General features: G+C 44.9%; 1 protein-coding gene across 2 annotated transcripts in view; it reads left to right on the forward strand.

Moving 5' to 3' along the window:
* LOC8027684 (serine proteinase stubble) overlaps window positions 1-27,188 on the forward strand; it is a 66,547-nt gene extending 39,359 nt beyond the window's left edge. Inside the window, exons 2-9 of one of the 2 annotated variants that reach the window (XM_029990641.4) lie at window positions 449-719; window positions 3,150-3,268; window positions 6,747-7,733; window positions 9,606-9,676; window positions 14,090-14,184; window positions 17,655-17,923; window positions 24,780-24,919; window positions 26,828-27,188. In XM_029990641.4, the coding sequence (XP_029846501.2) occupies window positions 3,160-3,268; window positions 6,747-7,733; window positions 9,606-9,676; window positions 14,090-14,184; window positions 17,655-17,923; window positions 24,780-24,919; window positions 26,828-26,989 (1,833 nt within the window). In that variant the 5' untranslated portion in view covers window positions 449-719; window positions 3,150-3,159 and the 3' untranslated portion in view covers window positions 26,990-27,188. The remainder of the gene's footprint in view (window positions 1-448; window positions 720-3,149; window positions 3,269-6,746; window positions 7,734-9,605; window positions 9,677-14,089; window positions 14,185-17,654; window positions 17,924-24,779; window positions 24,920-26,827) is intronic. The other variant, XM_002409183.5, reaches the window with a different exon arrangement.
* Window positions 27,189-27,927: the final 739 nt, after the last annotated feature.

Here is a 27,927-nt window from a genome sequence, read left to right on the forward strand (position 1 = left end):
CACAATTGCATGCAGAGGGGGGGGGGGGGGGAGGGGGGGGGGGAAGGGCGGAAAAACCAGCGATAAACAAAACGCCAGAAACTGAAACTAGAAACCTCTCGATACCACGAGAGGGCAAATCCTTATGGCCGCAGTGAATGAAATCAAGGCACGCAGTGTCACAAAGAAAGCGAGGGGAAGTTGCTGCGACCGTGGCACAGAAAGGTAACCTGAGCCGAGTGAATGAGTCGAGAAGAGAGTCGTGACGGACAAGAAATAAAATAAAAAAAATAATGTCAAAGGCCCGCCTCATCGGAGGAATTGCGACACCGGGGAAAGGCTTTGGAAGGAAAACGAACGGCGACGAAGGGCGCGTGTTTTGCGAGTTAATCTCCCGCATTTTTTTTTCTTCTTTTATCGTATTTTGTTCTTCTCATACGTTGGCGCGTCTTGGTTTCTTTCCGCGTAGGGAGGAGCGAGCCCTTCGAAGAAGCAGGAGAAATCGCTAGACAACATTGTGTAATTCCCGGGGAAACCGACCTTCCTCTGGAATACGCGGCGCAATTTAACGCCTGCCAGAGGAGACCCTTCTCAACGACTCTTTCGGACCAGAGACGGCGGAGCTGGAAGGAGCTCCTCAAAGGACGCGTCGCCGCCATCGCTTCTTTTCCGCACAGCTCGCTCTGCTGTGCGACGCTTGCTTTCCCTATCTTCAGGATAACTAAAACCTGCCACGAGAGGTAAGTCGGTCTATCCTTCGAAATGACAACGACGGTATCGGTCCGAAGCTTGGCGTCACAGCTACGCAGTACCGAGTAAAACGGGTCTCGACGTTCCGACATTTCCTTCTATTAACGGGGTACAGGCGTATAACGCGTACAAGAGTCGTGAAAGTTTCCGCGGGTTTTCTTTCCTGCACAACTCGCGATGATGATGCTTGCGGCTATGTCGTGTGAATCGGGGGGTCACACAAACTACACTTTATGTTTACACCTTTCTTTCGTGGTCGGCCAATTTTCCGGTGTTTGCGTCGTGGTGTTGACGTTAGATCGAACGTAGCTTCCGCGGGCCGTGAATTGTTGGAAGCCCAGCGCCTCTGGTAGCGGTGGCAGTAACGCTAGCTAATGCCGCTGCAGTGGTGAGTGATGATAACTGTCATGAAAACTGTCATGCCGTGCGTTACAGAACGCACCCCGTTTGGCCTTAATATTAGCCCACGCCTAAGGATTAGTCTGAGCGACTCCGTAAGTGTATGTGACTTAATTTCGTCGCGTTCTTTGCGGAAAAGTAAACGTGCAGGAGGTTTTGTTAGTGGAAGTCTTAAGATTGCCATTAGGCAGTACAAACCTAGCAGGTCGGCGATCCGACTAAAGGGCAGAGCGCCTTACATTTGAGTCACTGCTTTTGAGAGTATGCCATTGTGCTGACATATATAGCGGGTATTTCTCTCGTCTTTTTCTTCTTTCTATTGGAATTGACGAACCCGCTAAATTTTTAGTCGCCGATTTTTGTGATTTTATGTCTTAGGTGGTACGGTTGGGGTAGATGCTAGATGAAATACCAAATGATTGTTTCATTTCTACTGATACTCTACATCTGTGTAAGGTAGAGACTCCCGTGGGCTAGTTGCATAAGTATAAACGATTCGACAAATGGTACCGAAGTGTACTCTTCTGAGTAATTTGAATTGACAACGATACAACAGGATGACACTTACCACAGGTGTGGAATCGTGCATGCAGGAATGAAGTATTAAAATAAAAATTAAGAAAGGGTTATTCCCTTGCAAGTGTCTACGATAATTTGTCCAAGAATATTGAAGGCACAGGCGTCATCGCGTAGTGATCTTTAATTATTAAACGGCGTGACTTTTACGATAAATCTTACGGCAACACTTGGAGTGTAAGGAAAGTGTTTTGAAATGTAATTGTATTTATAGCTCGTTGACGTGGATAATCATTTCGTTACTCGAAGGCACAGAATCTCCTTGTAGCGCGTCACAGAATATCGCATGTTGACTTTAACATAAAAAAGAATGAATGACTAGATATAATTTAGAAACAGAACTACCAGATATGTTCCAAAAGAAAGTTTCTTGCTACTTTTTGACAGCTAAATTATATACTCAAGTGCGTTCGCAAATTGGGTGGATGTAGCATAGGATGTTCTGCTGCGCAGAACTTTGAACATTGTTGCTTGAGAAAGAAAGCTGTTCATTAATACAAAAAAAGTAAAAATATTGGTGAATAAGTGACTGCTAGAGACTGCCGATACTCTTCATACATATATACATCGTAGAGGTACAGTTGTATTTTACAAAACCGCAGTTTTGAAGAAAACGGGCACGTGTGACGCACTTGCGGTCTGACGCTGAAGGAAGGAATTTCTCGCGAATATTTCGTCCCGAGGTCGCGCGGATTAGCAATTCAAGAAGTGCGTCAGGGAGAACGTGCTCGTAGAATGTAAAACTCTTGAGCTAAACCTACGCGCATAACGAAAAATAATGACATCACTTGCTTTCGTTGGGCATTTGTAAGATTTTCACGTTTTACCCTTTTGTGGGCCTTGACTCGATAGCCAAAAATCTGGATTTCATTCGATTTGTCTTCAAGTAATGTGAACACCGTCAACACCGTGCCGCCCGTCTCCACACAATATTAATACTTCAGGTGCCATTCTTGCGGAATGATTTAGAATGATTTTAGCTGCCACGCAGAAATGAAAAGGAATTCTGCCGTGTGTCAGACAACTAGATTCAAGGGCGTCTTTTAGACACCTACAGAAATCTAAGCACGCAAAAAGGTTCACGCAATCTGAGGCAGCCTCGAGGCATTCGTCACGTGTTAGACAAATTATGCATTGGCATTTCCTCCAAAGCCAACGCAAAGCAGCCTAGCGTCAGGTCCGACGTAGTAATTGTTCAATCACGTCTGACGCTGCCGCGCAACGTAGACAGTCCTTGAGGATGGGACGGCCCCGGTCCGCAAGGTGAAAACAGTTGGCAGCCCAGAAAGCGAAACAGAAACACAAAGCACCTTAACCTTGGAAACTAGCTTTTGTGCCTAGCCGCCAAAAGCGTATCGAGAGGTCGGAAGAAAGCGCCAACGTTTTGAGGACGTGTCGGGGCTAAAGGAGGAAAGAGCCTCTGGTTCATTTTGGTTTCGTCTCAGGTTCGAAACCATGAGCATGCGGATTGGACTTCTGAGCGCAGCGGTCCTGGTATGCCTCGTGAACACGACAAGCGCCGGCGGAAGCCACCCCACGAGCCTCGTGCGGAGTAAACGGGAAGGTAAGCCGGGTGAAAACATCGGACACGGCTCCGATAGGAACGATGTTTCTGTAGTCCGTTGCACTTAGCCGACTCCACGATCCGATCGGGAAAATCAAGCAGCGCTAAAAAATGAATCGTCACGATGCACATCATCTTGTGGCGTTTACTATGTAACTTACGACACCAATCAGGCACGGTGAAAGGCGCCAAAATCCTGCGCTTTTCTTTCTTTCTTTCGGCGCGCGATTGGTTTAGCCGACGATGGCGAGCCCAGAAAGACAATGAGCGCGGTGATGATGCACTTTTGACTCTGCTTGATTGGATCCATCGAGTCGTATAGCGGCGGCTGCGGTTGGGCTTAAATTCAAAGACCTTTCCGAAAAAAAGCGAATTCTGCCGCTGCCGTATTTTGTCTGCTCTACTGTGGAACACCTTCTGAGCATGCGCTGTTGCTCCATTGTGTGCTATATGAGACGCTGCGCACGCGTCCACAGCTCGGTGACTCAGCGTTTTTCAGCCAGGTGATAAGCTGCTGAGTGAAAAGCCCGAAGTGAAAAGCTGCCGCTGAAGTCACTAACTGCGGACGTGTGCGTGGCCTCTGACGTACGCGCTACAGAGCAACAGCGGATGCTCAGGAGGCGTTCCACAGCCCAGCAGACATAGATGGCGCCAGCCGTTTCCATTGCGAGCCAACGTTACTAAAACACTCAGTTGGGAGACTCACACTTGAAACCCGGATCGCTCGCGTCCACCGAGACCAAACTAAATACGATAAGAGCGCCACCCTTTGGCGACAAGTTAAAACATGAAAGTTCATTTATATATCTACTGCAAAATAACGCTGCGAGATGACGCCACCGGTTCTTGTGCGGCTCGATTTGAACCAATACGTGCAGCCGTGTGGTTCCCGGAATGGCCGCTGCGGGAGAAATGGCGGCGTTGGATCGCCTTTAGTTCGGTTCTCGGGTGCGGATCGGAGCCACTTTCTCAAAGCAGGCTCTATTGCAGTTCCCCAACTGATTTGTTCTAGTAACGTTGACGCTAACTGAAGCGAGTTCATGCCGAACGCTCACGCAGCCCTTAGTTGGGTCCAGTACATGATCCGAGTGCGTGACCAAGCAATGGCGGACTGAGGTTGGCGCGCACTTTTGAAAGGGGCCTATTGTCGAAGCAAGAAGCGTCAATATAACAATCCACACCTGGCGTTTCTTAAGCTCTTAGTGACCCTAGGAGTATGTCCTCCATGTTATCATTGCTACCAGGTACTAATAGTTTATATGATTAAAGGGACTTCCGTGAAATACTCTTGGGACTGCAGCTGTTCAAAATGTACGATGTTCTAGGTGAATCTGGAGACTATAAAAAAAAAAAAATACGGAGCAGCATTTACCTCTACAGGTCGTGGCCAAAACAAGCTGCCACGTATTCTGGGAGTGTTTTGGGCTTGCCGCCAGTCTTCGTCGCAGCCACGTGCATGGAATGATGAAAGCGCTCGGTTGTTGACAACAAACGTGAATCCGAATATTCGCCGACCCACGAAGTCCCAGTCTCCCCACCCTCCTCCGTATGATTAGGTGCACCCAGACATGTACACGTCACTGAAGCGAAATAAGTGACTAAATATTGTTACTCGTTACTCGCTCAAAAAGTAACTTGTGTGCGTTACTCATTACTCGGATTTAAAATGAATACGTTACTTTAGCTCGAAGGTACCGCGCGTTTCTTCCTCGTTACCAACTGTGCCGTTTTTAAGCCGCCTTCCAATATCGCGCATAATTATTAATTCCTTGTTTATTAAAGCATTCGTTCAGTAACTGTCTCTATAACAACTTTGTGCACACATTTTTGTTGTCTGTGTAGCGTTTTTTCCGCCATGAAAACCCCAAGAGCGAGCTGGAGTGATAATTATATTTTTTATCGGTGTTGTACACGATGCCCCAGAAACAACTATACGCCGTTACTTGTTACTCTATTAAAAGTAACAAAAATACCTTACGTATTCCTTCACTTGAAAAGTAATTAAGTCGTTAATTTTTTACCGAAAAAAGTAACTAGGTAAAGGAATGCGTTACTTGTAGCGGCTTGTGTACATTTCTGGGTGCATCCGAGCGCAAGCTAAGCAATGACTGAATGCTCAGGCCAATTGATTAAATGCATTCAACTGTCGTGTTTTGGGGACAAGAGGTGTCACTGTTTGGGTCCGTGGACGCATCACGATAAAGTTAGAGATCAAACTGAGGGAGCAGAGGGAGAAAGGAAAAAGTAATTTCAGCTCTTACCCTACCGAGAAAGCAGTATGACTTTTCAGAATATAGATTTTGGAACTGGAAATCTAACTGGAATTGTTTCTGGAAACCTGAAATTCAGTTTGCAGAGAAAGGAATAATTTCCGAAAACCTAAAATCCAGACAGAGAGAGAGAGAGAGAACAAACATCTTTATTGCATCCAGTCCGATGCTTGCTTTGGTCACCACTCCTCGTCCAGGGTGCTTTTCACGTGCTGGACCAGGAGGGGCCAACGGGTAGGCTCATACTCAGGAGGGGGGTTAATCCAATCCTCCCAGCTCTGGGGGCGATGTGCAGGTGGCAACCTGCTTATGATGGCTTTTCTGGCTGGTATGACGCCTGTGCAAGCCCATAATTGGTGCTCATTGTTCGGGTAGCCTCCACAACTTCTGCATCTGGGCGTACCTGGCGCTCCTGAGATATGGTGCTTGTGGTGTAGCGTAAGGAGCGTGCCTGTTTGTGCTCTACGTATGATGGTGGCATCCTCTCTGTTGAGCATACGTGATGGAGATCTTAGTGATGTGTTATTATGCCTGAGTTCTTTAAGTGCACGGGTGCGCTCCTTGTGTAGGATCTTTCTATGATCGTACGGGTCGTAGTCCTGCGGCCAGGGAGTCGGAGGGCCCCGGGGGGCATGGTCGCGGGCGAGCTCGTGGGCTAGAGCGTTCCCTTCGATCCCTTGGTGACCTGGTATCTACTCTAGGAAAACGTGGAGTTTGGGGTGTTCGTACATATGCTTGGCTAGTACAGCTCTGATGTGAACCGGTAGCGTGTTCTGCCTGAAGTGGCGTATGGCGCCACTTCAGAATTTAGATAGATTTACAGTTTAATAATCTAGATGGCGAAAACTTTTTGTGGGTTTTTCAGTAGGGTATTTTGGAATTTCAAAATGAAAACCGGAAATAAAGATTTTAGTTTGCATTACCCTTACATACTAGTGTGTTCGTGTCACTCCGCGTAATATTGGTAATACCTCAAACCAGGAGATATTTTATGGTTCCTTTCAGAAGAATCTTTCCTTGTCCCGTCTCTCCGTAATTTGAAAGAAGCGGGTTGAATTCGTATTGTTTAGCAAACCGGGTAAACCTTACAACAAAAAACAACAACAACGTGATTTACATTATTGATGACACTGACTGAGTGCCCGTTCGCGAAGCGTGAAGCGATGTTTCAGAAAACGGCTCGTCCGTTGTTGCTTCCTTCCTTCAAGGCATTCTAGGGTCGCTTTTCAAACCTCTTCTCGACCTAGGCAAGCCGCCATCTCAGTTCGGATCCCAAGGAAATCAGAATCAAGGTCCCCAGGCGCCACACCTCATCCACGGATCTCCCATCAAAGACCAAGGCACCATCAACTCGTTCATCAGGAACGTGCAGAACTCGGGTCACGACTTCAACCTGCCCAGATCGCGCAGTTCCTTCTTTGGTCCCCTCATCTCGACACTGAGGCAGTTTCAAATCTGCACGACGCCCACACAAGGCCCCGGAAAGTGCCGTTATGTCAAGGACTGCGTGCTCCCAGCCTTTCTGGAGAACTTCGACATCTTCCTCAGTTACAGCTGTCGGATCAGCAATCGTCATCTGGGCGTCTGCTGTCCCGACGAATTCTTCGGTGGTGGAGGCCAGAAGAAACCGTTGTTCCCCATCCTGTCGGGAATATTAGGAATCAACCAGAACCAAGCGCCTCCGCCGAGCCGGGCTCCTGATTACGACGACTACGACCCCCCACAACCTCAAGGTCCGCCCCAGATACCGCATCACCAGGGGCCCGGGCCACATGGACCACAGCCACATCATCCGCCCCCTGAACAGTTCCCGGATGGCAATGGCGGCCCCCCGAACGGACCTCAAAGACCGCCGTTTTATGAAGACGTGGAACCTCACGGTGGCGTTCCTCCCGTCCAACCGCCTGTGCAGCCACCGGTGCAACCAAAACCGGTGCAGCCTCCACCGGTTCAGCAGCCTCCACCGGTTCAGCAGCCTCCACCGGTTCAGCAGCCTCCGCCGGTTCAGCAGCTCCCGCAGGTTCAAAAGCCTCCGTCTAAGAGCCCCAGCGTGAATGCGCCCATTCATTTTCCGGACGATGAAGAAGAAGCCCCCGTGCAGCAACCGCCTCCTTCTCGTCAAGCCCCGAGGCCCCCGAGGGATCCCAGCAAACCACCGCCGCCCATCCCCAATGGATTATCTCAGCTGCTCACCTGTGAGTACACTATATTGTTTTTCGGCTGTAAAATTTTTTCGTACCATTACGCGATGTTTGTTTTACTGGAAGTATGCCATGTTATCGGTAGTTTAAGCACCTATTTTATCGGGTCAGGTAATACTTGATCAGATTAAGTTCCTCAAATATAATGTTTTTGCCATTGCAATATGTGTAAGCAGATTAAAATAATTTACAGAATAGCCTTATGTCCATTTTGTTTATAGCCCATAAACGTTAAGGCCCAAGTGCGTTCATAAAAATATCAAGGTATGTTCTATCGGAATTTGTTCTCCCGCTTAAAATGATACAAGAACTTAGAGAAAACTGAAGTGCTACCCGAATGGCGTTGTGTGTACACATATATACATATGTTGGTAACAATCTAATGTGAATATATAACACCAATCTTATGTATTAACAAGATATTTAAAAGAAAGAAAATTAAAGACGTTTACTATTATCTGTAATGCCGAATTGGAGCACAGCTCTTGAGGAGGAGGAGAGGAGGGTACGGAAGGGACGGTATGCCCTTCCTGCCCCTCCTGCCTTCCCATCCTCCTCTCCTGCTTTCCTCCCGTTTAGTGGAAAATTTTAGCTAAATTTCCCGCTAAATTTAGCGAAAAATTTCCCGCTAAATGTAGTGGGGAAATTGTTCCGCTAAATTTAGCGAGACGTTCCCAATACGACGTCACACGTGACATCACGTGTGACGTCATTAGGGAGTTTTCGTAGATCGTTTTCGCCGTCCCGCAGCGCTCTCCTAACCCGCTACGATACCTGAAGCTCTACAGTCATGGCCATCGGCGCGCAGGCGCCGTAGCGGCTTCTTTGTTGCGGAAAGCTTAGCAGAGGGGGAAACGCGGTCTGCGAAAACTCCCCAATTATAAAAAAACGTCCCGCTAAATTTAGCGAAGTACATTTCCGCCAAATTTAACGGGAAAATTTTATTCTCCTGACGTCACACTTGACGTCACGTGTGACGTCATTATGAGAAACGTCCCATAATGCAACACGCTGTTACGTCCACGCCGACGACGCGGCCGCTCAACCCGGAAGCGATCACCTAAGAGCTGCTCTCTAAAAATTTCCAAGGACACCTAAGCACTTATGAGTTGTGAATGCGAAAGCATGAATGTCGTTCTTCCGCTCCCTTAGTTCGTCTGGGGAGTACTGCGTGGTCGGCCATTTTTCACTACTGCCGAGGTTGCGGCCGCCGATGATATAGACGCCTCAGGCGCCGCCATGTTCTTTGGCGCCGAGAAGAGCAAAAGCGGCCCCCCCCTCCGGCAACGCCTGACACGAGAGCGGCGGATGAGCGCGCGCTCTCGTGAAACGGCAGCAGCCCTCGCCTCGGTAACGCCTGACCATAGCCTCCTTTATATTGAGGAGACTATGGCCTGACATGAGAGCAGCGGCAGCCAATGGCTATCTAGGAGCCGTTTTGCTCAGCCAATGGGAGAATGGGCATTTATTTTGCGTTTTTTCGCGGTTACAGAAGCTGCCGGCTCCGCTCTATGGGATAGTTAATGCTTTCACATTAAAACCCGTATCAGTACAAATGTTATATTAACACCGATTGTCTATATTTATAAAAAATGATGCATATTACCATTATGATTTTTTATTGATTCATGCATTACGAATGCTCCATACGAGTGTGTTACGCTTTTCATCGGCTGTGTTTCACGTCCGAACACGTGCAACACGAATTCGGACGTGTGACCCGGCGAAGAAACAGTGCGTCTGACTTCCAACTTGATCAAAGAGCAGAATTCGCAGCTTCCGGTATAGAAATCCAGTGACGTCACATACAATGCCTCACATTTCCGCACGTTTTTCTTTTTTTTCTTTCTTTCCATTTCTTTGCAGCGTGTGGACTTAATTTCAAAACAAGAATTGTCGGAGGAACCATTGCAAAGCCCAACGACTGGACATGGATGGTAAGGCCTTTCTCTTGAATCAATGGAGATATAAATATGGTATAATTATGTCTACTTTTAATGATGACCCCGGTTTATGCTTCTCATATTTTACAATACATGTACCAAACAAAAAGCGGGACATGGATGGGTTTTTTTTTTTTACGCTTAAGAGTTTTTTTTTTTTTTTTAATAATCTGTGAAAGTTACATTAACGCGCTTTGTGCAGGTGAGTTATGCGGTCAAATGGACATAATATATAAGGTTAATCGTCGCGGTAAGTCGAATAATAAGCAAAATTTGTGAATTAACTTTTTTCATTAGTTATATTGAACAAATAATTTACCTTAGAAACTTGCTCAGCATCACCGAAAACAACTATATTGGTAATATTTTAGAAAGAATTTGAGCGCGTTGGAAGCGCAGTAGTGAAGTACATTGTAGTAGTGGTCTAAGCTTACCAGTCGTGCAGCAGGTACGAAGCTGGCGGCGAGAAAACCCGGATGATAAGAGACGGAAGAACCAGGCGGGCGCGTTATCGCAGCGGTAGCCTTGCTCCTGCGGCACGAGTGGTAACTGTAGCGCTCTACTGTGCTTCCCACGTGCTTTAGGTCTTTCTAATGTTGACTGAATTCGTGGTTTTCGATGCCGCTCAGCAAGTTTTTATTTAGAAGCATATACTTACTTCCAATAATTAAAAAGTTAATGAAAATTTTTTAACTAATTAGCCGACTGATCGTTACGATTAGCCCCCTATACTATGCCCCTCTGGCCGTATAACTCACCTGCACAAATCGCATTAATGTAAACTTTTAATACAAATCGGTTAAGCTTCAAAGTGCCCCGAAGAGGTATCTGAGATGGCCTAAATATGGCGATAACTCACTCTGCTGGCTCTAAGCATCCTAGAAATCTCTAAATCATGACGATAGGCGGCCGATTTCCCTATTAATGAGGTAACCGAAAATCGCAACACACCGACTTTATCTCCGGCGATGGGAGGAGCATGTTCCGAAACAAGGGCCACTGTCAGCCAATAGCGAGCTAAGGATCCTCGCGCCTCCGACCGGTGGAACCGCGGAGTGATATCTCGAATGCCCGCGGCTTGTTAGCCCTTCAGCCCGGACTACACTCTAAAAAAGGTCTGTGCGTCTATTTTCATGCGCAACACTCGGAGAACCAATCAGCGCGACTTTTTTGGTCTAAACATATGTTTCGGCATCATCGTTCGGTGAGCTGCCACCGTGAGTCGCGCTGATTGGTTCTCCGAGTGTTGCGCATGAAAATAGACGCACAGACTTTTTTTAGACTGTACGATTCATCCCAGTGAGCGCGCGCTCAAGAGCTGACGACCGAACACATCACTCCCCAAAAAAAAGAAGGAAAAAAAAAAACTTATAGTGTGCTGTTTTTGGGACAATTATTGAAGTATTATGTCCCATCTTATTTGTTTTTATCATCTACAAAAGCACATATATCTTATGATAAAAGCGCTTGCAATCTCAACGAAATTTTTGCGTTTTCATTGGTCGCATGTCGTCCTGGCTGAATTTCTAGGATGTTTAGAGCCCGCAGAGTGAGTTACCGCCATATGTAGGCTATCTCAGAAACCTCCTCAGGTCACCTTTAAAAAGAAACACCTCGTATGTACTTTTCAAAGCTCTCCATTAGGTAACCACGCTAAAACCGTAACTGACGGCAGATTCAACTTATCAATAAATTTAATCTGGCGAGAGATTTTATATGAAAATACAATTTTACGTGGTTCTGAGTGTTTAGTTCGAGATATTATAGCTGCCTAAACTTTGAGATATATTCAGTGAAATGTTTATAAAACGAGGTGCTACACGTTTATAAAGTGCCACGTTGTCGTTCTGCTTACGGATCCGCCGACCTCCCTCCACCTTTTACTGAGCTACCAAGGTCATGAACGTTTAAGCTTCGCTCGCTCTTGTTCGCCTCATCGGGTATCCGGCTATGATATTTTTGTTTCTCTTTTAGTTTTTTGTCCTCGTTTATTCGTTTCATTGACTGCTCTTCAACTGTTGTCCGGAGCACTTTGTACCTATTTAACTTCACCATCACAACCTGCTTGCTCTCACACTTCTTTCACGTCGACTCGTCATCCCACCTTTATCTCAGCTCTCACCCATTGCTTCGAATTACGCTTGCATTCTAAATCACATCACGGATTTACTTGCAACCGGAGTTATTGATCAAAATCTGTTCGTACATCAATATGGCGATACCTATATCACTAGTTGTTCGACTAGCTCTTTATCTGCATATGTCAATAGCCAGCCGGTAGGCGAGGAAACTATCGGATGAATATATCTTATTGATATTTCAACACTCGCAAGTTTCGCATATACCTAAGAACCACAGTTTGTCATCTACTTTACCAGAGCTACGTGAACGCACTAATGGTTTAATCGATATATTACTAGCGACATTCAAACTGGAGAATATTTGACACTTTTCATCTTCAAACTGGAGAATATTGAACCTTTTCATAACGAAAGCTTATGAAAAGGGTCAAATATTCGACCCTTTTCATAAGCATTGCTCATAATAGTCGCTTTCCAGTAGGGTGACAGACAGCGTTTTTACATTTTAAATGAAGCAAGTAAAGAATTGATGCCGAGATCAGTTTAGATGCGCAATTTAAAAATGACCGAGTAACCGAAATCAGGCCATACTACAGGTTTTAGTTACGTGATTCACCTATGTTTTTGCTCGACGCACATCCGATCACAGGCGAGGGTTAGAGAAAGATCGATGGTAGTCAATCATTTCAATGATTTCCGACAGTTCATGTAGTTTCCGCATATATTTGTTTTATACAAACGTAAAACACGCGGACTGAAATATAACGTGGAAGTTTATATAATGATAATATCATATCGTGTTCTTTTTTTCTGCAGAACTTCAAGGGACATATTAGAATAAAAAGCTTCAACAATATCAAATCAAATCAAATCAGTTTAGTTTTGGCACAAACAATGCATTTGTGAGAATGGCGCTGAAAAAAGAAGAAGAAAAGAAAAGCGGCAGGATTTTAGTTTGACGAGTTCCAGCGCCAACCCCAACCCCCCCCCCCCCCCCCCCCCCCCCCCCCATTACGAGGCTGCAGTGGCACTGGCGAGAGCAACATGTACATACATACGTATACGCATGCCTATATAGAAAACTATAACCCTTATAGATTTAGATTATAGAAAATAAATACTTTAATATTACAATATTTCTTAGATGGTTATGTCTATTTACCGAAAATTCTTTAATACTACAATATTTCTTAGATGGTTATGTCTATGTACCGAAAATACTTCAATATTACGAAAACAATTTTTAATTTTTCCGGTAATTTGTAACGGTACCTTCGAGTACCAAAATATGTCCTAAGTTCTAACGGGGATAATACGCCAGGCGGCTCGATAGCCTGATGGGTACAGGGATTAATTTTTTTCGAGCTTAGCAAGATCTAAAATAATCATAATATTTTTAACAGCGGAGCTGTTAAGGGCTAGTTTCCCCAGTTCTGTGTCCGTAGACAAATCAATCTCGACACAACCCTTTAGAGATCTACCGCCATCTATGAGCGACAATAGCAACCTGACAAGCGGCTTGCCGGTTGTCTGGTAACCGCCGTCGCTCATGGATGGCAACACGTACACAGTACAACTCCGCTGCTCTACGTTCTTAACCAAGGTGTAAAGGCTGAATTTTCATTTTTTCACGGATTGTTTATAGTGGCGAATCAACGTATAAAATGCATATTTGATGTATAAATAATTCTATGTTTTTCAAAAAGAGGAAAAAAAAAAGACGATAATGAGGAAAGTTTTTAATTACTCTAAGAGATTTTGTTTTTTGCAGTAATCATAACTTGTCCAAGTTTCCCTTTGTGGTCGTTCCCCAAATTGAGCGGGCGTAACGGATAAGTGAATTAAAAGGTGCATTATAAATTCGTTTTTTTTAATGTCTGCTGGAAGAATAGGTGTATAATAATTCGTTATTCCCACAGCTTTGCAACGTTTTTTTTATGAATATATGTTACGTCAGCATTCCAAACCATGTGTTCAAAATATGCTACACCCAGAGTCTTGATACTATCGAGACTCTGGGTGTAATATTGTGGATGATCCAAAAGGCAAATCATACGATACTCTAATTATACCGAGTGCGACATCGAGTGCGTTATAAAAATATTGCCGAGGTGAGTACTTGGAAGTAAGTGATGATAAACACAAAAGTGTTCCAGCATCCGCATGGTACATTGAGTCGACTTAGCGTTGTTAAAAGGGTAGTGGTTAAAGCTTGCAATGCCGCCAAACATAGTGGTTTGATCGTCTAGTTGGCGGATAAAGAGGTTGAGTGAGCGCTGCAAAGTTTCAGGTTTTTTAAAGAGCTCTTCAAATTGTCTTTTTACAGGCGGCGCTGCTGCGACGGTTCGATGACGACCAGTTTTGCGGCGGAGCGTTGATCAGCGAGAGATATGTTTTGACCGCTGCGCACTGCACGCAAGGGTAAGTTGCACTCGACGTATGAGCAAGCTGCTGTATCAACCCCACGTGTTGGATTCGATTGACAAGCAGTTTTGTGAATTGCGAATTTTAGAGTTGGAGATATATGTAGACGAGGTATTACCGGAAGCTTTTCATGCGAACGCATTAAGTGTCTCACGGAGCGGAGCCGATGATGCTGGCGAAAACCGCAACTAAATTCCCCATTGGCTGGACGTTGTTTGTAGCCGCGAGACGGTACCTAAATTCCCATTATCCGCGAAAAAATTCTCAGGGAGGTTCCTGTAAAGAAAGTAAACATATGAATTTGCAAACATTTTTTTTTGTACATTTCGGCCATGTTGGGAATCGGTCCCGGGCCTTCGGGATGCGAGACGAGCACGCTCCTCGACGCCACGGCGGCTCTACGGTTCCGGCCGACTAAAGCGGTGTCTAGTGCGTGCGTCATGATTTCGCATTCCCACACGTAAGCAGTCCTAACTGTCTCTGCCGAATTTTCTTTTGTATAGATGTTTTACTTTGCTGAATGAAATGCAAAGATATCGTCGAAGTACTTTTGCACCAAGTAAATTACTAATTACTTACCAAAATCATTTTGAAAAGTAATTGAATTGCACCACCTATTACCAGAAGCTAAAAGTTCCGTGTATTTCGGCACCCGGTGCATAATCCAAACATGTTGCCTTGTTCACAAAAAAAAAAAAAAATCTTACACAGAGTATTGACAAATGCTTGCTTCATTAGATCACAAAGAAGCTTGAATCATACCTAAATCATCATTAACCTACTCTGCCATTCACAAAATTCGCCACGTCTCGAAATAAGAAACGATCGAAAAAAATATGAATTGTTGTATAGTCTGCTCCTGCAGAATAAATAGTCTACACCGCATAAAAAACAAATGCAAATTTTCAACATGCGTAGTTTAAGGAACTATAGTCGGGAAAACACGATAATGTAGTTACATTATTCGGCGTGTTTCACGACTTGCCGGCCAAACCCTTCCAGCAAGAAAGTACGCACCGAACAAAAAAACAAGTTCTGTGGTATTCATCTCTACCAGAAAGTAAAAAAAATAATAATAATACGAACATTTGGTAAATTGTTATTAATTACTTTTGTGCAAAAGACAATTTTCAAAAGTTCGCGCCAATACCTGTCCGTCATTGCTTGATGAGATACTCTGAGCACGTATTGGACACGAGGCCTGCGTCAGTGTTCGGCGAGGAATCGGGTCGCCTCATATCGAGAGCGAGTGTGACGTCAGCGTTCGGCGAGGACTCGGATCCAATCACGCGCTTCGTGTCCAAGCAATGGCGGCTGTCACCGCTGCTTGATGGACTTTTAGAAAGGGGTCTAATTATCTTTCTAATTATAACATTTAAAGGAGCAGTTTCGATTGGAAACCTCGCAAAAATATAAAGCACGCCCAGCATCGTTCCGAAAAAAACGCTAATAATGAACGCGTTTTTAAGTTTCGGTTTTCTGCGAGAACGCATCTCCGTGCCAGTGGTCCTGCTCCGCCGTGGTCAGAGCACGTTCCACCGCATTGCCTTCGTTGTAAGAGCCAAGAATATGTGGACCAAGCTGACGAAATGAAGCGCCGAGCTGTTCGAATCAACGATCCAGTAACGCTGGTTCGTATGACATTGCCTTTTCGAAAGTCTGAGACGTTGTCTCAAGGTTTAGATTATGGTGCTTCCTAGCCTTACTGCTCGCTTCCATACTTTCGCTTCTTACTCTACTAAAACTCGCTATTATCTATGCACCGTGTCCTATAGCAAATACGCCGACATTACGCTGCCGAGAAATTACGTCATGGCCACTGCGCGTGCGCCGAGCCCCAACTGCGTTTTGAAATGGCGCATGGGGGCGAGGCTATTTCTTTACGTACGCTGTCCTAAAACTGGCTTATGACGATGCCCCCGACACGAGTACGTCACTCTTCGACGCATCATTACGAACAGGAGTTAGCTTCGACACCTGCTGCTTTCGAAATCATTTGAGAAGAACGCGAAAACTGAGGGATGGATATCTCGAAGCGTGTGGGCACTTCGAGAACTGTTTAAATTGGATTAGCTATGAATAGTAACTTCCGTCAATTCTGCAATTCAATCGTAACAAAAAAAAAAATAAACGTTGATTAATTTTAAAGTTAATTAGCCAAGTTACCGTGACGCATATTGCGTCATGAAATGTCCGCCGCTCCTGATAAGTGCACGGTGAAAACTGAACCCCTTAACTCTCATCTCTTTTTTTTTTTTGAGTTTGTTCGAATGAAAATAAATATTCTGCGCATTTGTGCAGTCTTATCGATTCATCGATAAAAAAAAATGCACTTCCAATTTAAGCTGAAACTGACCTTCAGTACATTTATTTTCACTATCTGCAGCCCTTACGAGCGTACACGAAAATATTTTATATTGCGTCCGAAAAAATGAAATAAAAAATAAAAAAGTACAGAGTCACTTTGGGAATGAAAAAAAAAAAAATTCTCGTTCGAAAAGATCTTTATTTTTTTTTTTGTTAGTCCATGTTTTTAAACATTAAACTTTCACATCACTTAAACTCCCTCTCTTAGTTTGTGCTTTCTAAATAACCAGCCATTTAGAATTCACGAATGTATTTTGTAAATAAATGTTTGTCTGCTGTACCCTATATCTTTTTTTGTGTTAGCTTTGATTGTTGAGTAATAAAGCTTTAAAAATCCATTTTGCATTTCTCCGTCGCTTCATGGGAAGTGATTATTTGACTAAAAATCAGCAAGAAAATAGCCTTATATTAAGGTAATGTACATTCAAATTACGCACATATTGCGCCTTGAAGATAAGAACCGCGATTAAAAATGTCCGTAATATAAGTCTTCTTTTTTTTTTTTTGCAATGTATTATTCTACAATGCTTCGACCCTTTGTAGGAGCTTCGCAGCAAAAAGGTTTTTGGCGTTAATCTAAACACGTAGCGGCTCATGCTCAGAAAAACGAAAAAAAAGTGTTTTCAAAGGGTCCCCCCAGAGAGGGAACCACAAGAACTAATAAAGAAGTTACGCCTCAGAGTAACAATACTTCAACCGTTTTGGTATTTAAGTTCGTGGTTGCAGATCCAACTGAATCTTTATCTCCAATTGCAGGAAACGCTTTTCCGTTCCCCAGAAATCCCTGAAACAATCTACAATAAATATAAAATCACTATCACCTGAGCTTTCTAACAACGTTTCTGAAGTTATTGGTGTTGCATTTTTAAATCGTAACTATCGCCTATTCCTCCCGATCTGCATTATCATCAAAATGATGGCGCCAATAAGATAATCGTCAAAGGAACTGCGGATACTTTAAGCATTGTCTATTCTAGGGCTACAGGAACCACACTTCATGAAAATGTTGGATTCACTACGATAACCCTCATAAGCTTATTGACGATGAACGTTGTTTCAAGTTTGTACGCTCTAGCTGATGAACGGTGCCTCTCGCGCAGGCTTCGCCCGCAGAACATCACGGTGAGGCTGGGCGAGTACGACTTCAAGCAGAACTCGACGAGTCGACAAACCCGGGACTTCAACGTGTCCCGTATCCGGCAGCACCGGGAGTTCAAGAAGGACACCTACCAGAACGACATCGCCCTGCTGAGGCTGAGCCGCCGCGTCCGTTTCACCGAACACATCAGGCCCATCTGTCTGCCCAAGCGGCATGAGACCTTCATCGGGAAGCTGGCCACCGTTGTTGGATGGGGAACGCTGTCCTTCGGTAAGTGCCGGCGAGCCACGCCACCTTCGATCGTACGCGTAAGGGGGTACGCAAACTGGCGGCGTGGACCGTGAACGGCTCACCGCTCCGTAAAAAAATCTGGACTCCCTCTCGTTTTTGTTTTGCTTGAATACGACAGCGAGCCGTGGCGAGCCTTGGTGAGTCGGAGAGGGGAAGCGATGTGACTGGCGCACCGGCCTACCAATGGAAATGTCTCTGTCCACGTGTTCGGTGCCTTTCGCTGCATCCGGTATTGCCTTCGGGGCTCGCCTGCACGACCTGCATGGTAGTCTCGTCCTCACTCGGGAAGTAGGGAGAAACTCACTCGACAAAGCGGGTGACGCCGCGACGCGCGACTCCCGACCCACGCGACCCTTGCCGAAGAATTGACCTCCTCTCCACCCCGCTCGTGAACGTGATTGGTAGTGTTCAGTGGTTTCGTCGTCGAACACGTCACGGGGCGGAACGCCGCAGCTTGCCGGAACGTGTCGTGACGAAGATTGAAGTCTCCCCGGCTTTGCCATTTCACCTTTTACGGCTGCCCACGGCCACAACGCCAGTTTGCATACCCCTTAACAAGGGCTGTCGGAGGCAGCTTCTGTACACCTCACAGCAAGTCATGTCTTGGAGCTGCCGAATCTAGTTTTGTCACTGACAGAATGAGAATGGCAGGGCGTTTATTTTTTAGGATGCACGGCCTCCAGAATGCGCTCGTTTCCTTCTGCCGTGCATTGGCTGCGCGTGCACGCTTGAAGGTCAGAAGGCGCCGAAGAGTTACCGAAGCTGTGAGGCTCGCGGGCGGGGCAACTGAAATACTTTCCTGCCGTTCTCATAGAATTATTAACTATACTACACCATTCCAATATTTACAAGTCCTGAGCCCAGCGTGCGATCTCCTCAGCCCAGCACGCGCATGTTCGTCGTTTCGGAAAGCGAGCAAATCAAGAGCACCATAACCACGAACACTTAAAATGAAACCGGGTAGGTCTATAGTTAGCATGGCAGTTCCGATGTAAATTCACGAATCACACTCTTCCTGTGCGAGATCTTTTTGAGGAACGTCTCTCAAATGTTACAACGCGATACGCTGGTCTAAGTACACGCCCGAGCTTCTTCGTGGAGCTGGTGAGGTGCTGTTCCTCGTGCTTCCTCACGTCCTGTTGTTTATCAACTGATCCATGTCTGCCGGGGAAAGATTCGTACGCGCTCATATACGTGAAGAGTAGGCAAGTATTCGCCTTGAAATATGAACTGTCACACGGGTGAACAGTGTGTAAGTTGGCTTTGTGTTTTATCTCTTTTTGTTCTCTCGTTTTGGGGTTCTTGAGTATGAATATTGCTCTTGTGGCATCGTACTACTGGGCGAAACGCCACTAGCTTGTCGAGATGTAGGGCACGTTCTTATGCGGTGGGAGGGAACCAAAAATCCTTAAAAGAGATAGCGTAAACATTTTGCAGTGTATCGGCTCATTGGTATGCAACAATATGTGTCACAACCAGCTTCAATAGGATATACTTAATTGGTGTTTCCATTGATGCGTCTCTTCGTAAAAGCTCTCCTATATCCGTCCCAAGCTGGAAGTTCGGGACAGTTTGGCATTCGGAAACGCTCGTCTGCTCTTACACGCGGAGGGAGGTTTCCAGGTCTTAGGAAAGCTTCCGTTGTACGTATATCGTTCCGTAGACCGGGATGTATCTCCCGGTCTACGGAGGCAGACGTTTCGTTCCGGTTTACCCTCTTTTCTTCTTTTCCTCTGCGACACCCCTTTTCCTCTTCCTCCTATTCGTGCCTCCAGCCTAGCAAACGGCATCGAACGTTTTAAATTCTAAGTTGCCTGGCGAGGGTCTGCCCTGATTCGCCCTTTTTAAATAAATATCTCCGGACGCGTGGCGGATGAAGCCAAACACCTCTTAAAATAAGAAGGCCGCAGTGCCGTATTTCCAACGTCATCTAAGGAGGCGAACGCAGGGCGCGGATTGGACACGACTGCTTTGTCAGCGTTCGGCTGAGACTCGTGTCCTTGCTGATTGGAGGCAAGTCTCAGCCGAACGATGACGCTGCAGTCTTGTCCAGTCCGTGCCCTGCGTTTGTCCATTTAGGGTGACGTGGAAAATTTAGTACTACGGCCTTCGTATTTTGGTGGTGTTGATAAAGCGATAAAGCGAGAAGCTGTTGAGTCAGGGCCTGTGACCTCTGCGATTGTCGGTGCAAAAGGCGCTCCTTCGGTTGTTTTATTCGTCTGGTGAAGCCGTTATTGAAAAACATAATATCCGTGAAAGAGCAGCAGCAACGGTAACAGAAGGTAAGACGGGCACGTTAAATGCTTTTCGGACAAGCTTCTTTTAAGATCAGCGAACCAGCGCACGCTTATGGGCGGGAGATCGCGAGCTGGATCGAGAAGTCCTTAAAGAAGTTCGTTCTGAACATCCTTAAGTTCCCGTCTGACAGGAGTTTTAGTTAGTATCATGCCTCCTAAAAACTCAGTATTTTTCGGCATTGTTCCTTCAACTAATTTTTGTAGCATCGGATTAGCGAGACAAAAGACTGGAGGCTAGTGCCGCAGCGCCGTGGCACTTCTTTTCTGGAGAGGTCGCGTGCACACAGGTCGTCTGTGACCCTTTGGGGCGGCTGGGCGTTTGGAACGATCGGAGGAAACCCCTGTTTCCCCTGCAATCGCGGAGGCCATGAGGGCCTGACCGCACGTACTTAGAGACGCGCTCCAAACACTTTCAAGCTGTCGTCATCCTTTTCATCCGCCACTCGACCAACAAAATGTTCTTGTTAGACGAGCGAATCAGGGCTAAAACCCGCACTGGGGACCGTTATATGTATAACGGTTTATGCTGTTTGCTTGCTGGAGACGCGGATACGGCAGTTTTAGCAGATCGGGTTGGCAGTCAAGATACCTGTTCATTCATGCACTTGCTTTAAAGTAGTGCTTCACTGTGTCAATTGATACCGCGAAATCTACGCCCTAAATGTAAATACAGTTACGTCCCGTTAACATGGTTTCCGTTTATATGGACACCCATTATATGGACAAAATTTCCGGCGACGAACTGTGTAAATACATGTGAAATTTTGTCTCGATATATGAACAACTCACATTATGAACGATTTTGTTTTTGGGAAAGGTCATTTTAACGGGACATGACTTTAATAACCCCATTACTATATGAACATGGGTGCGACAAAGCAGCGCAGCTACTAGCCAATAATTGAAGCTTCCTCGCCTAGTTCGTTTAGCCCGTGGTAATATCTAGTAGCGCTGCCTTGCAGAGAGTCACTACGTGAATGGGGTTTAAGCTAAATTAAGCACAGAGAATGTTAGAAACGTGAGTTCATAATACATCTCATAAATTACGTGGTTTGAATCGCAACCGGAAAGTGGATCCGTTCGTTTTCGACACAGAATGCATGAGAAATTGATCTGGATGTTTAGGCGTATGCGCTAAAATCCGCTAAGTGGATGCGGTTAAACTGCCAGTGTGAATGCAGCGTAGCAACACAGCTTCGGTGCTGTTAAGTTTTATTCACATTGGCAGTAGGAACACATTGGCATAGCAGTTGCGAGAACCGCACCAATTCACTTTAATTTCTTGGTGCGAGTGCTCCAGGAAAGAAAAGATTTTAAATCCAGGTACGCTTTACTGTTGTCTGTGCTTATGATTCCGCTTCACACAATTTCAATTGGCGATGAAGAGCGTTAATGCTAGCTGCTCCAAAGCAAAACACGAACTTCTGCAGTGGGTTCTTGCATCACAGACAATATCACAGCAACTTTAAAACACGGGCTAATGACTTAATCTCCCTGAATTTTAGCTTATAGTTGCTGAAGTGCGGTGAAAGTTTAGATGCCAGTATGTAATTTCACGAGCATCGCCAACATTTTTTTTTTTAGTTTTACCGCCCTTTTTCAGAAGTTTTCAGCAAAGCTATGTGGATAATTGAATTGAGTCGGACATCTGCATAAATTGTAAAAATTCATGAAATAACTAAAAATGGCGATAATGCATTATTAATTAATACCAACCAGTAATTCAGAAAGGAATACTTTTCAATCTTAGGCGTGACAAACGTGTATTTGGTTGCCCTCGGTCCTAGGGACAAATCTGAAGAAAAAATATTTAATTTCTACCCACCCTTTCAGTGAATCACAATATTAGAAAAAAATTGAATAAAGTGAGACTCGTAGCACATATCAAAGTTAAAGCTCCATCTTTCACTAATACATTTTAGTTCTCGGGAGCTTTTTGATTAAACATAATTCCCCTGTAAAGGTATCCTTCCCGCGTTCACTGATGCAGTAAGCTTGGCCAAACATCCTCTAGAAACGCTCTCGGTGAGAGGATCGATGGCATGATGAGACACATGTAACACAGTCAAGAATTACACACCACTCGAGGCCTCACAGTGAAACTGAAACGGAATGCCTTGCAATATTACCAGTGAGAGGTCTTGCTTGCTCCCGCTCCGCGGAGCGAGGCATTCTTTTTTTCTTCTTCGTAAGATAGCTTTGATATTATTTATACCTTAACCGAGATAGCATTCACATAATTCCTATTTTGCTTAAACACACTCACTTGTTTTCGCTTGATTACACCAAAAACGACAGCAACAACAATGATCTACATAGCGGGATTTTATGTGCTCTAGGTTTAGCATGATATATTTTTAATGAATGCCGCTAACCTCTTTTCAGAGGTTGTTTATATTGTTCAAGTTGGGGGTTACAAACGACATTGCATTACTTATCTCAGTTATCTGACCTATTTGAGAAATGCCACGAAGTGGCGACGTAGTAGCTGTTTCTTCATCAGCATTGCTGATAGCCTAACGAAGCCATTGCACCATAATTTTGAACAAATGTTGTGGGAAATTATCCATGACGCGTGAGAGAAACTACTTCACACTTCATCTTTTACACTGGATAGGATGCAGTTACGAGACGATCAGACAAACAGCGTCATCAACAAAAATAGCTAAACTTACGATGGCTGCTTCGTCTTGCTAACGACTCCACACGCCATTTAGCTCGTGTTTAATTTTGTTCAAAACGACACGTGTAATCTTCAAAAGTAAAGTTAAAGGAATAATAGGAAAGAAACCGGTTGTTTAGCTCCACGCATAAACCGGACAAGCTCGAAGCCCTTCATCGTGTGTTACGTTCGAGGGGCGCCTACAATTTTATCTTCTTTAAATTTCTTCAAGCTAGTTTGTGCGCTTCAATCGTATCTCTGTCACGTAACTCTTAGAACGACATTGAAACGCTTGGATTGCGTCACGCGTTTTGTGTCATTGGCCCTAGGTATTTTTCCTGATTGCGTCAAAATGCTGATAAGCGTATTCCTGGAGAAGCTCAGGTGTTTCCAATCCAATCGCGGTCAAGCTAAGAACACTGCCAGAAATGTCCCAATGACCACATAGGTTGACACACGTTTGTGTCGTTTTGTATAACTTGCTTCATTTACAAAACCTTCGGGCAGACATACTTTAAAGAAAAGTGTGGCACTTCGTCAAACTCCTTTTTTTTTTTTTTTTAAGAAAAATGTATGGTACTTAGCCCACACAAGTGCATTACGGCTATTTTGTTTCTTTTGAAGTAAATTCTATAAAAAAATGTGTTCAGCTTATTTTGTGAATTGAATGAAGATGGGTGTTCCAGCAGGGGGATTATTTCATTTGTTGTTGAAGCAAAATTATGAGGATCATAATTATGAGAGGCCACACAAAGTATCTGTTTTGTGTCTTCGAGCCAATCGAGAACACGTCGGGTTTTGGAGGTCACGCACTTCCTGTATTCGTAAAATGTCATTTTTTTCGTTGCAGTGCATGTAAACGTAGGGAGACTTCAAGTACTCTTGTGACAAAGGTCGCTGGTAAATTTTGAGCCACTTGAAAGCACTCCGGACTTAAGTTTTTAGGACTCTAATCGCAGTTGATTCTACGCGCTTAAAGATACAGGGATTCATAAACAAGAAACATAATTTAAAGTTAAGTACAAAACGAGCGTGTTGGTAACTTCGCAAACTGTTTGAGGAAAGTACAGAATTAGTTTTAGCGTATAGCTTTTTACCGCGGGATGTTAAAGAAATACTGAACCAAAGAATTTAGAGCCCATAATAAGTGGCGCACGTTCTTTACACGAGCCAGCAGCCGCCGGTGTGCGCGAGCACACGCAACAAAAATGACGTCACAGACCTCCATTTGCGGTTGAGATGACAGTGAAATGCATGGGCTTCGGACTAAAGGAGAATAAAGACAGGCTTTTCATCTCTACAAGTGGAAGCTACGTGCTTGTTAGACCAATTCATCGCTTACCTTTTACACCAGACACCACTGTGTAGATGAAAAACTTGTCTTTGTTCTCCTTTGGTCCGAAGCCCATACATTTCACTGTCATTTCAACTGCGAATGGAGGTCTGTGACGTCGTTTTTGTTGCCTGTGCTCGCGCACACCGGCGGCTGCTGGCTTGTGGAAAAAGCGCGCGCCACTTATTATGGACAGTGAATTCCTTGGTTCAGTATCCCTTTAAGAGGTAAATCCTAGTAAAGGTCACCCAACGTCTATATCATTGCTGTGTGCGAAAGCCGAACTTGTGGGAATCTTCCGGAACCTCCCGAAAGCAGAAAGAAGCCATGAACAGCGGTCCTCGCGAGAACCCGTTACGTGGACGGACGTATCAAAGAGGCGCGAGGCTGACGAGGCCTGTTTGTTCGGCGTCGCTTGGGAGCAGCCAGAAGTATACGCTCGACACATTGGGGCGCTCTGGTGTCTCTCTCGCTGAGCGAAGGGGCCGCTCGCTGTCTCGCTTGTTTGCAGACACGGACTTATTTTACGGCCTTCCTTCGCAGGCGGTCCCTCCAGTTCTATCCTGCGGCAGGTAACGCTTCCGGTCTGGAACAACACGGAATGCAAGACCAAGTTCACCCAGGCCATCCCCGACATCTTCCTTTGTGCCGGCACGAGGGAAGGAGGCCAGGACGCCTGTCAGGTGAGCCCCCGAGCGCCGTCCCAGACCGAGCTTGGATTCTTGAGTAGCGGTTCCTTGTTCCTGCATCGCACCCGAGACCGTACGCAATGGTTTGAGTCTCAAGATGCCTCGAAATAACGTAATAGAAAACTTTAGAACGGGATTGGCCCCACTTTCGGCGGATGTTCTGTGGTATATGGAAGTAAGATGGGTCATTACAAACATGCCGTCACTGGCTTCACTAAAGTCACGTCAAGTATAAGAAAAAAGCTTTTTGTTTAATTCAAATAAAGTAAAATACTCATTAAAAAAAAGCAACTGGCACATAAAAAATGCAATGAAGGGCGATACTGTTTATTTTCCTAGAAGATAATAAATTGTTGATTAGAGATGTGGAGACATGAGAAGGAAAATGAACATAGTTGTTTGCGGTGCTATTCAGTGTGAATGTCGCTGTCAGTACGGCAAGGCCAGGGTAAAAAAGGGGACGAAGAGAGAATCAGAAAAGGGGATTTGGAGATCTAAACCTGGCGTTCAGTCGTCGGCAGTTGGTTGACAGTCGTCGTTTTGGACAAGAGCAGGCTTTAGCGTTCGCTATAGTTTCTTGTTGATGTCTCGGGGAGAACCACCGCACAATGAATGGAGCGCTTGTCACCTCGGTGCTGCGCAAAGTTCGGCCGATGCCGAACTTAGCGCAATACTCTAATTCATTACAACATGATTCAGCGCAAGCATGGATTAGACAAGAGTTGCTTCAGCCTTCGGGTGGTAGTCGTGTTCAATCACCGGTTGGGTGGTAGGTTTCGGAATCGGGCCCAATTACCACGTTGGCACCGTCAATTGTGAAGGCCTTGCCTTGCCCAGGTTATCGGCGTATACTCCGTTGAAGCATAACTTACCAAGGGACGAAACCTGCGCCCTTTGCGAGCCAATGAGATCATAGAAGCGAGACACATGAAAGCGTACCGTCGCTGTACCTCTGTAAAGAGTGGTCGCAGGCATCCCTCTGTCGTTCTAATTGGCTTACCAGGGCTGTAGGTATCGCTCTTCGTCAAGTGATACTGAAACGGAGCGTACCTAATTGCTCTTCCATAGTCAGGTTTGAACTTGAGCCTTTGCGCGCAACAAATCTCCGCCACTCCGTCTTTAGAAGCGTTCAGTTCATATTGTATCCTCTTGGGTGTGATCGAATCTAGCAAATTACTTGAATCGCAGACACTTTGAAGTCCAGTGTAGTGTCAGCGAAAGTCTAAATTAATAATATAAAAAAAAAGAACTGACCATTCGTGATATGCCACGCTCTTCATGATTGTTATGTTTGGTACCTGAGGGCAGACTGTGTTAATAAATCGGACGATCTAAAATTCTACAGAAAAGAAGGAGAGTCGACATTCATTGACGTATTTAGGTGTTCGCTAGGGTCCACACGTAGCAACCTGCTCAGGTACATGTAGGTGTTGATACGCAGTGACATGTTGAAGCAACCTAAAGTACTCATAAAAAAAAAGAAATCGACATCTATATAGTTATTGGTCGAGGTTAAAGTGTATACGTGTTGAAGTGTATACGTCTATACGTGTGCGGGGGGATTGTATTATCGGTTAATGTTCGAGACATCAAATGCCTCTTCCAGTCATCTCATATTTGAGATGACTCCAACGTCTCCAATGTTCGCGATTGTGTTATAGTCACTGACAGCCGAACGAACGCAGGCCGTGGTGAGTTCCGCGCATCTCATTATCTCTCCGCGACCATCCAGATCGCGACTTAAGCCACTCAGAACGCCAAAAGGCCAATCACGAAGCAGAATATTATAAGCCACGCCCTGCTTTCTTAATTCCGCTGTCAGTATCTTGTTTTATTATCTGGTGCTGAGAAGTATCACCTCCGAGACTTCATGCACGAGGAAAAAAAATCTTTCCATCGCAGGGAGATTCCGGAGGGCCGCTCATGTTAGAAGCAGAGAGCAGCCAGTGGACTCTGATCGGAGTCGTGTCCTGGGGCATCAAGTGCGCAGAGAAAGGTCTTCCGGGAGTGTACACGCGCATCACAGAATTCCTCGACTGGATCTACGAGAACGCCGTTGACTGAAAAGCCGAGGAGGACGATCTGTTCAACAAAAGACTCTTAGTGAAATGTGCTCACCTTGTAACGTTCCTCACGATCGCTTTTTTCTTCTATTTTTTTACTGCAGAGGGTTTGTTTATACTTTTTTTATCGGTGACGACCACGCTCTTCCAGAGTTCAGCACGAGGTCCGGAAAGGTTTTAAATAAATACATCGAATTGTTTTTTTTTGTCGGTGTTTTTAACTTACTTTAGATATATTCTTTGTGGAGAACTTAATTCGCTGTGGACACTTCACACCGTTTCTCACTGCTCAGTCTGTCGATATACCGAGTCTTTAACCGAACAACCGCCAAAATGTGCGTGTGAGAGCTACGCCTTGCAAACAAATGAGATAAGGGTCGCATTAATTGGTCACTATCAAGGGTCCTATTTATTGAGGTACCTGGCGTTTAGAATAATACAGTTTTTGATTATAATCGCATATTTACTTTTTTATGTAGTGATAATAAACTCTGGATTCTATGTAAAAATATAATTGGCACCATCTCAATCACTTAATCAGTTAACTTAATAAAATATTTGAAACGCGTGCTTATTTTTTTTTTTTTTTTCTGGGTCCCGGACATGAATTTAATCTCGACTAGCTTGAGCGGTGTACCTGTTCTTCATCCGCCTTGCGCCCAAACGAAACTTTGCGCACCACCATGCTTCCCGAGAGCGCCAAGTCTTTATAAAAATGACGGATTTAGCAGTCTTAGATGACGTTCAGCAAGTTTCCAATTTGAAATTATGAGCCTATTTTTACAATCCAGAAAATTAATTATGCCAACACTAGTGAAACACCTAACTGTCTAAAAAAAAATACCGAAATTAAAAAAAAAACAGAAAAAAAACGTGTTTTTTTTAAAGAGACATAAATTTGTAAAACAATTGCTAACATTTTTTTAGCATTATTTACGG

The sequence above is a fragment of the Ixodes scapularis genome, unplaced genomic scaffold (assembly GCF_016920785.2).
Source record: "Ixodes scapularis isolate PalLabHiFi unplaced genomic scaffold, ASM1692078v2 PGA_scaffold0__279_contigs__length_252992795, whole genome shotgun sequence".
Lineage (NCBI taxonomy): Eukaryota > Metazoa > Arthropoda > Arachnida > Ixodida > Ixodidae > Ixodes > Ixodes scapularis.